Source organism: Mixophyes fleayi, chromosome 1 (genome assembly GCF_038048845.1).
Source record: "Mixophyes fleayi isolate aMixFle1 chromosome 1, aMixFle1.hap1, whole genome shotgun sequence".
In the NCBI taxonomy this organism is placed as follows: domain Eukaryota; kingdom Metazoa; phylum Chordata; class Amphibia; order Anura; family Limnodynastidae; genus Mixophyes; species Mixophyes fleayi.
In genome coordinates this window covers 56,407,490-56,422,273 of record NC_134402.1, presented here as the reverse complement: position 1 = coordinate 56,422,273, position 14,784 = coordinate 56,407,490, and the positions used below count along the sequence as shown (strand labels likewise).

The window sequence follows — 14,784 nt, the reverse complement described above, 5'->3', positions numbered from 1 at the left end:
TCTGAATTGATTGCCTTTCTCTTGTAGCAGTCATACTACGCCCTTGAGTCTTGAAGTAGTGAAAGCTGACAATCAGATCTGTAAGTGGTTGGTCTAATGGATCCTTAGGTTGAAGAGAACAAGTAACAATTGTTTTGAGATTGTATGTTATTGGTCAATTGGGAAGCAGTTACTTAATGATTCAAGATATGCTGGTAGAGTCTATGGGCCTGATTCATTAAGGAAAGTTAAGCAAAAGAATTGAGAAAGTAGTATCTTGGACAAAAACACAGTGGCTCAGTGGTTAGCACTTCTGCCTCACAGCACTGGGGTCATGAATTCAATTTCCGACCATGTCCTTATATGTGTGGAGTTTGTATGTTCTCCCTGTGTTTGCATGGGTTTCCTCTGGGCGCTCCGGTTTCCTCCCACACTCCAAAAACATACTAGTAGGTTAATTGGTTGCTATGAAATTAACCCTAGTCTCTCTGTCTGTGTGTGTGTGTTAGGAAATTTAGACTGTAAGCTCCAATGGTGAAGGGACTGAAGTGAGTTCTCTGTACAGCGCTGCGGAATTAGTGGCGCTATATAAATAAATGGTGATGATGATGATGATGAAGGGATGCAAATTATTTTCTCTTTTGCACATAAGTTAAATACTGTCTGTTTTTTCATGTAGCACACAAATACTTTATAGCTTATTTATACACTGAATTTAAATTTGATATTTGTGTGCTACATGAAAAACAGACAGTATTTAGCTGAATACAAAGTAACACAGGGGTGACCGCATTGCATCCTTAGAAGCAATTGCTCCTTCTAGTAAAAAAAACAACAACCTAAAAGCACTTCTTCTATAGAACAATTTTATTTGCGCTTATTTTATACAGCACAGTTTTAACCACTTGGAGAGACATCATGGCTGCTCAGTGTCAGCAAAACGGAGATTGTAGACCCATTGTCAGTAGAAAATACCCATTTATCAATGTAACAAGAATGAATACTGTAAACCCCTCTAACAAAGCTTTTAAAGTGATTTCTGCTGAATTCCATTTTTAAAACTGTACATCGGGCCACCAAATATGTTCAAGTAATGGATCTTCTTTTTATTAAATTACGTGTGCAAATATTAACTGGGCATTAAAACAGACACATACATCCATTGAGTAAGTGATGTTTTATTATATATTATTCAAACATTACATTAATTCTTGTCAATCTACACAGCATTGAGTATATCCAGTAAGATAAGCCAGAAATAGAAATTGTTAATATATGTGTCTATATCTGTTCGTTTGGAGTTAGTGACATACAAACTTCTATTACACACAATTATCCTACGTGTTCCATATAATTCCCTGAAGTTAAACTAATCCCAATGTACCATAACAACAAAGAGTAAAAAACAAAAAAACAAAAAAACATTTTGCTTAAGATCTGGCTGATCTTTAGACTAATGTAAGCAAATATTTGTTGGCTACTATGTTAGTAAATAACCACTAACATGTTTTAGAACAGATTTACAGCAGGGCTGGTGAAAGGGTACTCAGTAACCACCACCTCCCCCGCGGGCATTGCCCACACCCCCACCCAGGTCCTGTTCCTCCTGTTGCCACGCTGTGACATCACAGACATGGAGATAACATGCAGGGTGCCCTCAATGTAATTTACTGTCAGTCAAATATGAAAGTGGCCTGTTTAATTTTAATGGCTTGAGTGGCCGATGCTCCATGTGCTGTAGGTGACCAGCTTAGATCGCCTAATGGTAGCACCGGCCCTGATCTCCAGTCATTAGAGTGCTGATATTGTTTTTGTGTAAATATAATACAGCATTGTATTTGTGTGTAACAGTGCAATTCAAACTACATTTCAAATGTCTTAGAATATAAACTAAGCAAACTTGAAGCCTTGGATAGACCTCATTCTCCAGATCTACTGAGGTCCTAAAGGCTCTTCCGGGCCCAAGATACGCTCATCTCTTCTCTCAAGCAGGTCAAGTGAGTAATCAACGGCTTCTGTGAAGTTCCCAATCACAGGAATGGGGATTTACAGGGGAGGGACATCGACACCCATACACTGAGACAGGAATGCAGCGTAGGAGCCATAGGGGACCTCAGAGGATCCAGTGATCTGGGCATTTGTATTCTATACTAACTCCCTTCAACTGCACATAAAGGTTTTAGGTGGGGTTCTTTAATTATAAACTATTACTTACTACCACTACTAGTCATGCTTAAACCTCATGACACTGCCTTAATAACACAAACAAGGAAGTTTGTAAAGGAGGAAGAAAACCGGTATAACCAGGACTATGGGTTTCCGTTTGGCAGTTACAGTCACAGCACACATACTGTCATTTCCTATACAATATTGCTTTTGTCTTTTAAAACACTCACACTCTGAAAACGTATGTGTGCGAAGAAGTTAAATAACCAGCTATTTGAGGGATACTGGGCAAATTAACCTGGCACACTTCAAAGTCATTCGTTCTTGTGCACACAAACACACACACACTAAAAAGTGCACATTGGAAGAACCACTAACAAGAAAGCACAGATAAGGTATGTTCTCTGAGAATACCGCTATCCTGTTTAGTTTTACTAATGCCCTGTAGACTGTACGCTGGTGCGCAGGGTCCTCGTATATCTTTGTCTGTTAGTACCCAGTCTTGTTTTACTGTATTTGTTCCCAATTGTAAAATGCAGTGGAATATGCCGCTGCTATATAAATAATTTCTAGTAATTATAATGATAATTTGGCTGTACTCACAGGTTGCCTATCTATATCTGTGGAATGATTAATAAATTGCTGCCTAGACAGAGGACATACCGATATGTTCTGTTACTATTCATGAGTATTTAAAGATAACGTTCTTCTGCATTTAGCTGCTTCACTCACAAATGAATAAAGAGAATGGTAAATGCATACAAACATATTTAGCAGAATGACAGCAAATGACTGCTAATTACAGGAACAACACATAAAATATTGTTGCACAAACATAGTTAGAAATGTTAGAATACCAGAGTCTGTACCGCTGCTGTCAATGTACATCTCCAATCATGCAGTACCAGCCTTGTGCTGGAAGCTGCAGGTCAACAACAGCCACAAGGTGAAAGCTGCTGCACCTATGCAAGTTATATAGTTGTGGCCTCAATTCTTATTTCTTACTCGTCAAGCTGGATTCCCACTGGGTATATAAAGCAGGTAAATAGCCATTAAAAGTGTAACAAAATCTTTGCAGCTTATTCATTGCAGCACTTTTGTAATCCACAAAATGTAACACAATGTATGAATATTGATACATTTTATACACTGCCGGGGTCCTCTGTGTTTTACTGGAAAATCAAAAAATAAATGTAGCCAATCCCAGGATATATTTCACATTACAAAGGCAGCCAGAGCGGCCATTCATAAACCACTCTGAACATGTCCCTCTTCTGCTAGCACAGTGTTGGCTAACCTGTGACACTCCAGGTGTTGTGAAACTACAAGTCCCAGCATACCCGTCCAGCAATAAGCTGCTATATATTGGCAAAGCATGCTGGGACTTGTAGTTTCACAACACCTGGAGTGTCACAGGTTAGCCAACACTGTGCTAGCACATGACCTAGGCTGTCAGTAGAAGGCTACTGTTCTGGTGCTGTGCCCGGGAACCTGATTGGTATCCAGACACCCATTTGGATTAAACTCTATGTAACCTAACGCAGGTCTTCTGTATTGCTGTTACTACGACCTAGCTCTGTATTACTGACCAGCAATAATGATTATCTGTTGCTAGCGGACATGTCACTATGGCAAGTAATCTATTCCTGCAGAGGCGCAGGGGACGCAGCTTTCTCAGTTCTAGAACTCAAAAGCTGGTTTCCGTAACAAGAATCCTTGATCACAGCTTAGCAAACACTGTGAGCCTCATTTAGAGTTGGACAGAAGTCCATTTGTGGGGCGTAATCTGGGGCAGGCAAGCGGTAGCAGAGTACAGTAAGGGCATGTACACATAAGAGTAGCACGCCCCCTAGAGGTGTGACCTAATGAGACCCTAAAGCATCTCCAGGTAAGCTTGTTAGGAGAGAACTGCAAGCCTGGTGTACATATACGTGCTGATAAAGACACCAGCAGCACTGTACATCGCTTCTGATTGGGTATTGGCAACTCCAGCTGATAAAACTTCATTCATTCAGGCATCAATTCAGATTTTTTATTGTTCAGTTAAAAGTCCACAGGAAGGAAGAGTTTCCATTGGACATGTATAAAGCTGTAAACGATGGATGTGGGGGTGATTGTATTTCATTAAAGTTTGTATGGAAAATGCATTTTTCGCATTTATTATTAACACTATCAAAACACTATTCTCTCTTGTGTATATAACACTTTATTACATTATATTGTGTACAAATTGGCTAATGTATCTCTTCCATTAATAACTAACACTGTTAAGCTATATCTCTATGCTATAGTTGGGCATTAATATACGCATTTGTACGCCTGATGTAGAACAACTGCTGTGTTTTGAGCTGGATGTATCCCGAGATACATGCAACTCAAAATACACACATAAGACCCTAACTTCTGCGGCTGAAAGTCTTATATGTACATTTGGGACACAAAATGCATTAAACCCTAGATCAGGCCCTGTGTCTTTAATCCACTTTTCTTTGCAATTTATTTTTCTCTGGCTGAAAGAAATGTTCTTCAATGGCATCTGCAAGGTTTTCCAGCTCTTTCTTCAGTTTATTGTAGTCACTTTAAAAAAAAAAAAAAAAAAAAAAAAAGAACATGAGGTTAAAAGATGTGCTTACTGGGCTAGTAACACCGGTCCAATCAGTAATTAGTTACCTGCAAAAGTTATATCACTATGGCTAGAAATAGGAAAAAACCTCAGGAGGGCCAACATGGGACACTTATAAGTTCATAAAACAAATGCAGTTAGAATTTTAGTGTGAAAGACAACAATGATATCCAGCACTGACACAGGACTATTATCTGTATAAATGGTGGGGGAAACTAGTTGTTACTGACAATGTACCACGAATAGATTGAGAATATAACACGGACAGAGTGGTTCTTAAAAACATAAAAAAAACAACTTTAATTGCACCATGCAAATACTTTATACACAGAGAAGCTGTAGGAATAAAACATTAAAAAATCAACCAATTACAAAACAAATTTTAAAAGGACTATAGCACTAAAACAGACGAGTTAAGAAGGCGGTGAGTATATATATATATATATATATATATATATATATATATATATATATATATATATATATATATATATATATATATATATAAACTGTCAATAGATATAGTATTAGGCAATTTCATACTATTAGAACTTATTTCAATTTTCCTGTAATAAGTCTATACTGCGCATGTAAAGCATGAATTCACACCCAAAATGTTCATACAGAAATTAATGGTGTTAGATGATTCCAAGCACCTCCAGATCCAGACAACAAGTCAGTACCAAGTAGCTACTGGTTTAAGTGGTTTACAAGGCGTCCTAAATCCGAATACGATACATAAGTTATCACATAACAGACCTCAGATGTCAATTGATTGTTATCTTCACACTATGACGACTCCCGTAAAAATGGGCACTGATTTAAAAGTACCTGATGGTACTTGGAGCACCACAATTCTGGCTGGTTCTGCTCCGTCTGTACACAGGTCACAATTGCAGAACGATGTAAAGCTTCTGGTTTGCCGGCTGTGTGTATACAAGATCTTTTGCCTTTAGGGAGTTTGCGCATGAGAGGAGATCTGTTCCATCATTAGTTGAATCAGCTATCCACGGTTTGTGTAGCTTAATAAAGAGATTTAGTAGTAATGTGCCTATGTATCAAATGTGGCATCAGGAATCAAATTCGGATCCTGGGGTGACTTATCCAAGCCTGACCAACACGTTTCATCAGCTGGCAAACCAGAGGCTTTACATCGTTCGGCAATTGTGACCAGTGTACAGACAAAGCGGAAATAGCACAGAATTATGGTGCTCCAATTACCATCAGTTACTTTTAAATCAGTGCCCATTTTTATGGGAGTCATTATAGCGTTAATCATTGGCATCTGAGGTCTGTTATGTGATAACATATGTATCATATTCGGATTTAATACGACTTGTAAACCACTTAAACCAGTAGCTACTTGGTACTGACTTGTTGTCTGGATCTGGAGGTGCTTGGATTCATCTAACACCATTGATTTCTCTATGAACATTTTGGGTGTGAATTCTTGCTTTACATGCACAGTGTAGACTTATAACAGGAAAATTGCAATAAGTCCTAATAGTATGAAATGACTTAATACTATATCTATTGACAGTTCATATATATACTCACTGCCTTCTTAACACTGCTGTTTTAGTGCTATAGTCCTTTAAAATTTGTTTTGTAATTAGTTGATTTTTTTATGTTTTATTCCCACAGCTTCTCTGTGGATAAAGTATTTGCATGGTGCAATTAAAGTTTTTTTTTATGTTTTTAAGAACCACTCTGTCCGTGTTATATTCTCAATCTATACGTGGTACATTGTCAGTAACAACTAGTTTTCCCCACCATTTACACAAAGTATAGTCCTGTGTCAGCGCTGGATATCATGGTTTATCTTTCTAGCAAAGACTTCAGCAAGGTCTTTTTTTCCATAGCTACGACACAGGTGTGAATCTTTCATGATTGTTTCGCCCAGTGCCTAGTTTTTTCCTTGTCTTTTAGAATCTTAGTGTACAATATATTGCAGAGGGCCTCTCTATCTTGTACGGTACATGTTATAACTATGTGCTTTGAAAAAAAAAAAGTAAAATATGATATATATTAAGTTGTCACTTTATGTTTTAATCACGGGCCATTTTCCAAGTGTTTTCACCGAGGTAAAATTCCTGCTGTAACTATGGTTACGAAGTAGAATAGGTAAGCTGGTGGCAAGTTAAATATAATAAACAGAGGTGGCTTCTGATCCCCAATAGGGGACATCGCTAATAACACTTGAATGCAGTATAATGCAGTACCACTTTCTACCACCAGATAGATGTTTTCAGAAACTAGTAAAAAAAAAGTTTGAAAACTTTCCCCATGCAGTTGACCTACAGTACCCCAAAGCCACACTTATAATTGTTTTCCAGTTAATGAATTGAATAAATTTACATTACAATAGCTAGCTGCAAAGACTGGAGATATGAGAAAATTAATCTAATTAAGAACTGTAAGCTAAAGGGCATGAGGGAGGGTTACAATTTTAAACACTTCTTGGACTTTTACAGTATTTGAGGTCATAAGTGTACATGACATTCTGTACTTTTTTTTTCTAAATCTTTTACTACATGAACTAATATAAATGTTACAATCATAATCTCATATTACACTGATAATCCTTGAGGTTTTTTTTGCTAGATAACATAACACTGTACCTTGTCAGATAAAGTATGGACAATGCATCATATGCATAACATAGTACTACACTCTCGTAAATAACATTTTATTATTATAATCATTATTATTGTTGATTTATAAGACACCACTAGAATCTGCAGCGCGTACAGTGGGGAAGTAGCCCGTATTCCAAAGGCATAGAAGACAAACAGGCAAAGTACTGGATATTCAAGAAGCATAATACAGTATATAAGACATAACTGGCAAGGTATATAACAAGTGTTGTAAAGAATTAGCAGGAGGCCAAATATTAGAATGAACCAGTGGACGAGGTGGAAAAAGACAAGAAGGAACTACGAGGGAGGGCACTGTTCCTATGAGCTTACAACCTTGTGTGGAAGGGCGAAGCTCAGACTAGAGGGGGACAGGGTGACACAGAGTGAGAATGTGGGCATAGGGAGGGTGGAGTTAAGAGTCAGACTGGTGGTCTTTGATGAACAGGTGAAAAGAGGTCAGAGATGTCAGGAAGAGGGCTTTTTAGATAAGGGTGAGCAGTTTAAATTGGATGCTGTAAGGAATAAGGGGTCATTGAAAAGAGCTCGCTGCCTAGGTGTGATCCTTGACTCAGAACTATCCTTTGTTCCCCACATCGACTCTATATTTCAATCATGCTGCATACATCTAAAAATCTAGAATACGCACATACATCACACAAGACACTGCAAAAACTTAAATTCATGTACCCCCATTTCCTGTATTGACTATTGCATTCCCTCCTTACTGGTCAGACTCTCACCCCCTACATTCTATTTTGCACACAGCTGTTAGACTGATTTGCCTTTAAATCATTCTTCCTCTGCTGAATCACTGTCAGTATCTACATTGGTTGCCTGTTTGTTACTGAAATCATTATAAAATACTTCTACTACAATATAAGGCCATCAACAAAGCTGCACCAACATACATTTCCTCACTTGTCTCAAAATATCTCCCAACTCGACACCTCCGTTCTGCACAAGATCTGCATCTCATCCACTCTCATCACATCCTCCCATTCCCAATTACACAACTTTTTTCAGGCTGTAACACTTTGCTGAATTCTCTCCCTCGAACAACAAGACTTTCCTCTGGTCCTCAAACCTTCAAGCGTTCTCTGAAAAACCACCTCTGACTGGACCAATATGCGATATGTAGACTTAACCTCATGTATCCAACTCCCATCGTCCCATAGATTGTAAGCTTGTGAGCAGGACCCTCTTACCTCTCTGTCTGTATTACCCTGTGTTGTTTTGTTTCTGTGTTTGCTCCCAATTGTAAAGCGGTATGGAATTTGCTGGCGCTATATAAATAGATGATGATGATGATGATTGACAGAGCAGGGAGGCAGGAGCGCAGTGGCGGGAGAGGAAAATCAGTCTGCTTGCAGCGGATGGATTGAAGAGGGGAGAGAAGAGTGAGAGGGAGACCAGACAGGAGGAAGTTGCATCAGTCAAGGTGGGTTATAATGAGAGAGTGGATAAGAGTTTTGGTAGCGTCATGAGTGAGGAACAGTGCGATTCTGGGAGGTTTAGAAGGTGGAAGAGACAGGCTTAAGAGAGAGACTGGGAGAGTACAGGTAAGAGAGGATTCAAAGATTATACCTAGGAAGCAGAGACACATCGTACACATAACATAACACTACACATTGTGCGTCTGGAGCACAGAGGTGTAACACTATACTTCGGTAGACACAAGGTTTCTCTGGCTCTATCAAGTTCCACGTCATTTAGTAGTGGGGCTCCATAACGAGCAGTTGCATTCCTCTCTTAGGGTTTTTTTTTTTTTTAAATTGCCCTTTGGATTATGTTGTGGATGAAAATTCTGCATGGACTATTTCAGGAATTTGGAGTGTCTTTATTTTAACAAAAAGTTTGTAAAACTGTCTGTTCTCTGCTATTAGGTAAGTGTGTGAAACTGCATGTTCCAGCATGCTCCAGGAGCCATGGGCATGCTTGAGTATATATATATATATATATATATATATATATATATATATATATATATATATATATATATATATATATATATAATTTTCTGTCTTTACACTATTACCATGGCATCCACCACTCAAGTGGTGCCAGGTGGAGCACAGGGCTAGTCTGCCCTGGTGGGAGGGGCACAATTATGTGGGCTGGTTTTGCATTATGACAGGACCCAGGGCCTGGTGCTGATTCCTGCTGTTGCAGGAGGAGCACATGCTAATTGTCCCACTGCTTTACTGTAAACTAGCCCTGTCTATTGTACTGTTGCTGGTTATTCATTAATGAGGGGAGGGCATGCTGTAAGTTGTATTTATTTTTCAGTGAATTGGGTTCTAGAATTAAAGACTTTTGCAATGTGCAGCCAGTACAGGTACTACATGCAAACAGTAATGCTGATTTACACAGTTACTGTATGGTGTCACAGTGCAAAGATCTAACTTAGGAATTACGCAACGCTGTAAAACTGTGATACATAGGTATCCATTTAACGCTCTGTATATAAACCTTTCTGACTCTGGTATATAGATTTTGCTATCCTTTGTCATGAAATTGCAGTAGGTCCAACCTTCAGAATCCACCCAACATACAATTCAAGCAATGCAATGTAGTACAAAAATGGATAAAGAAAGAGGATAAAAATGTCAGGCAGACCATATCATTCGTATGCAGGAGAAAGTCTAATAGAACAGTTATGTAATGCATTCATTAGTTGTGCCACCCTATGGGATAAATCAGGGTACAGTAAAGATATACCATACCTATTTCCTGGTGCTGCGCACAGCTCTGCATAGTATTTGATCTTTGGCTCAGTGCCGCTGGTTCTCATGGTGGCCACTCCTCCATTGGCAAAGGTGAAAGTGATCATCTGGCTGCTCGCACTGGTTGGGAGAATCTGCCAGTAAGAGAGACAGAGACACATGTGAGTCATGGTAAGGAGGTGCCAGCTGAAGAATAGGATTAGTACCAGCTAGTGTAGAAACTGAGTAACCATAGAACAGAGACCAGGGCCCAAAGGTTGGAAGACAGAAGACTACTGCTGTATGCATATAACACTGGGGTCTAAATCTGTAATGGAAAGTGATTATATTCATAAATATATATTACAAAATTATGAGCATATGAGGAGATCCTAGTCCTGAAATAAAGCACTTAATCTGTGGTCTTGTGCTTTTATATGGTCACGGAACAAATCGTATCTTCTAATATCCTTATATTGTTACAGTTGGGGTACAGTATTCTATGTATAAGTTCTATAATATTTATGTTTAATCACACTGTTATACAGTAATATATTTAGCTGTGTTTGTAATGGAAATTTAGAAGTGGCGGTATGGAAAATATTGGTGAATGGAATGTGATAGCGTTACAATGATGGCAGTATGAGAAGTGTCGGTATGACATACCACCGTATACACCCCCACTTCTACCACTGTATATATAATGTAAGTGAATGGAATGTGATAGTGTTACAATGAAGGCAGTATGAGAAGTGTCAGTATGACATACCACCGTATACACCCCCACTTCTACCACTGTATATATAATGTAAGTGAATGGAATGTGATAGTGTTACAATGAAGGCAGTAGGAGAAGTGTCGGTATGACATACCACCGTATACACCTCACTTCTACCACTGTATATATAATGTAAGTGAATGGAATGTGATAGTGTTACAATGAAGGCAGTATGAGAAGTGTCAGTATGACATACCACTGTATACACCCCACTTCTACCACTGTGTATATAATGTAAGTGAATGGAATGTGATAGTGTTACAATGAAGGCAGTATGAGATGTGTTGGTATGACATACCACCGTATACACCTCCACTTCTACCACTGTATATATAATGTAAGTGAATGGAATGTGATAGTGTTACAATGAAGGCAGTAGGAGAGGTAGCAGTATGACATACCACCGTATACACCCCACTTCTACCACTGTATATATAATGTAAGTGAATGGAATGTGATAGTGTTACAATGAAGGCAGTAGGAGAAGTGTCAGTATGACATACCACCGTATACACCCCACTTCTACCACTGTATATATATAATGTAAGTGAATGGAATGTGATAGTGTTACAATGAAGGCAGTAGGAGAAGTGTCGGTATGACATACCACCGTATACACCTCCACTTCTACCACTGTATATATAATGTAAGTGAATGGAATGTGATAGTGTTACAATGAAGGCAGTAGGAGAAGTGTCGGTATGACATACCACCGTATACACTCCCACTTCCACCACTGGTTCAAAGGGTAAAATTAAAGAAGGCAGCTAAACAGATTTCATTTAACTTGTTCTTCTAGAGCAAGTTTAGAAATTCTACAAGAACAACTTAACCTGATACAATCTCTTCATGGTACAACGTTAAACTCAACACCATGATAAAATAATTTAAAAAGAGACCATGGCATGTGCAAGTTTGGACAAACTTCAACTTCAGTTAATCAGGTATAGACAATACCAAGGTAGGAAAAATAAATTGACCCTTCATATATTCTGAGTTTATTTTTAAAGTACATTGCAGTTCTCTACGCATCTCTATCTAGAAGTCTGGGAAGCACACCAGTGTTCAAACATATTTGGTATATTCACAGTCTTTATGTATTCACAGAGCTATATACTGCAAGCAAGTTAATATGACATTAAATCGCAGAAATACACTAAAAATAAACAGCCAGCGCACAGGCATCTGATGGAAATTGGTATCATGCATTCTTACATAGCAGTAAAAAGATATATACATAACTTAATGCTTCCCACAAGTACATTTTAAATCGTAAATGTTGATGAGAAATGGAAGTTACAATGAACTGTGTAAGTAAAGGCCAGATCTGACATATCAAAGTAAACAGAACTGGTTAGAACACACAGACTGTTGTAGTTGCTCTCAGGAAAGCGTTGTATACACAACAATGATCTGTAAGGAGGTGTTGCTATGACTTCATAAAAATGCCTTTGGCTGGTGTTACATCTTGTCAGGCAGAAGGATGCAGTATTTGAGGTAGTAGTAGAATAGTGACACTCAGCTTTCAGTATATCACAGGAAACCACATTCTACACAGTGAACCCATATTGGTCATTACATTGAAGAACACTGGTATCTGACATTTGGAAACACTTGGGTTTTCAAATGTGCCCCTGTGACACCAGCCAGAGATTCGCTAAAATCTACAAGGGGATCAGCAATGTATAAAGTTCTTCACACAACAGTATGATGGATACAAACACCCCCCCCCCCCCCCATCAGCCAGAATCTGGGCACTAAACAGTATTAAACCTAAACTATATAATGTAAGGAGAGTAATGGATAAAACTCACGGCTTTGTTATCTGGTTGGTTGCTGTCATGCCCGGTGGTCAAGTCACGCACTCCAGTAACCTTAAATTTACCGCACAGCTTGGGGTATTTGGATTCTCCATCATAGTTTCTCAGGTTGTCAAACAGGTTTGTGATTGTAGTTTGATCGTAGCACAGAAAATAGGAATTTTTGCTAATGTGATAGCCATACCTGTCAAGGGGGGTAAGAAATAATACCTTGTGAGTCACCGAAATTAGATCTGGGTAACATATAAAAGGAAGCTCAACACACCCTTTTAGACCTCAATAACTCAATAACCAACTACTTTCAAGATAACTCTGCTATAGATGTCCCCCCAGGCATTATCTGGGAAGCACACAAAGCCACTATACGGGGCCATTTGATTAGCCTGTCTGCGGCCTCTAGGAAAAAGGCTGCAGAAGAGATAGCTTGCTTGGAGCGCAGATTAGCCTCTCTTCTTCCCCAACATCAGTCTCTTCATGACCCTGCTCTACTCACTCAGATTACTTCACTGAAAGGCCAACTTAACACTCTTCTCTCCCGTAGGGCTGCTATTACTATGCAGAAACTACAGCAAAGGTACTATGACAAATCTGACAAAGCAGATTCTGTGTTAGCCAGAAAGCTTCGTAAGAAGATGGCTCTTGGCCACATTGATAAAATTTACGACCCACAAAGGAGCAGAACTACATATGACCCTAAGGAGATAGTCCAGACGTTTCAAGATTTTTATTTCTCCCTCTATAATTTAGCCCCCCCACCCACCCCTCTAAGAGCTCATACGGTGCCGTCTCTGGACGAATACCTAGCCGCCACCCCCCTCCCTAAGCTCACTCCACCTCACATAGAATCCCTGAATGAAGATATCACCCTGACTGAGGTTTTGGCCGCTATTAAATCCCTGAAATCCTCCTCAGCTCCAGGTCCTGACGGTTTTACCCCGCAATACTATAAAAATTTCGCTGCAGTACTAGGCCCCCACCTGACATCCTTTTTTAACGAGATCCTGGATGGTGCCACGCTTGATGCAGCCACAACCAGAGCGAATATTATTGTCATTCCAAAGCCTGGGAAGGACCCAACTCTCTGCTCTAGCTACAGACCAATTTCCCTCCTTAATGTGGACCTTAAAATTTACGCAAAAATTCTGGCCTCTAGATTGAATCCCCTCCTCCCTTCCCTCATCCACCCCGACCAGGTGGGATTTATCCCGGGACGTCAAGCCCCGGACAATACTAGGAGAACAATTGACCTGATACACACAATCCACAGGGGTAAGCTCCCCTCCCTCCTTATGTCATTAGATGCTGAGAAAGCGTTCGACCGCATCTCCTGGTCGTTTATGGTTGGGGTACTGGGAGCGATGGGTTTCTCTGGCAAATTTATGACGGCCATCTCAGCCTTGTACCGTTCTCCGTCGGCCACAGTCTCTGTAAATGGTCTATCCTCGGTCCCCTTCACTATTTCCAATGGCACACGGCAGGGCTGTCCCCTTTCTCCGCTCATTTTTGCTCTTATCATAGAACCTTTAGCAGCTAGGATCCGGGCTAACCAGCAAATTCTAGGCATCCCGGTGGGTAGCTCTTCCCATAAAATAGCATTATACGCGGATGACGTCCTGTTAACAATTGCTAATCCAATTTCCTCCGTCCCTCCTCTTGTAGACGAATTAATGCTCTATGGCCACTTCTCAGGATATAAAGTTAACGCGGACAAGACAGAAGTCTTAGACTTTTATGTCTCCTCAGCTGACAAGGTGTCTTTAGAAAGCTCCTTCCCGTTCAACTGGCGCCCTCAAAAACTCAAATACCTTGGGGTATATCTAACTAAACAACCTCATCAGCTTTTTCAGGCCAACTTCCCCCACACTCTTGCTCAAGTTAAGCTAGACCTTGTTTCATGGTCACAACTATACATCTCCTGGATAGGTCGTATTAATGCGATCAAGATGAACATACTCCCTAGACTCCTCTACCTTTTTCAAACCCTCCCCATCCGAGTCCCCCCCTACGTTTTTAAATTTCTCCATTTCCATGTATCTAAATTCATTTGGGCGGGTAAGCGCCCCCGAGTCCGTTTCAA

General features: G+C 39.7%; 1 protein-coding gene across 1 annotated transcript in view; it reads right to left on the bottom strand.

Annotated features, from left to right (window-relative positions):
• Positions 1-1,141: 1,141 nt before the first annotated feature.
• PGM2 (phosphoglucomutase 2) overlaps positions 1,142-14,784 on the bottom strand; it is a 39,746-nt gene continuing 26,103 nt past the window's right edge. The window contains exons 12-15 of the mRNA XM_075194778.1: positions 12,702-12,891; positions 10,131-10,264; positions 3,572-4,722; positions 1,142-3,416 (exon numbers count right to left, since the gene is read on the bottom strand). Coding sequence (XP_075050879.1) covers positions 4,620-4,722; positions 10,131-10,264; positions 12,702-12,891 — 427 coding nt within the window. The 3' untranslated portion in view covers positions 1,142-3,416; positions 3,572-4,619. The remainder of the gene's footprint in view (positions 3,417-3,571; positions 4,723-10,130; positions 10,265-12,701; positions 12,892-14,784) is intronic.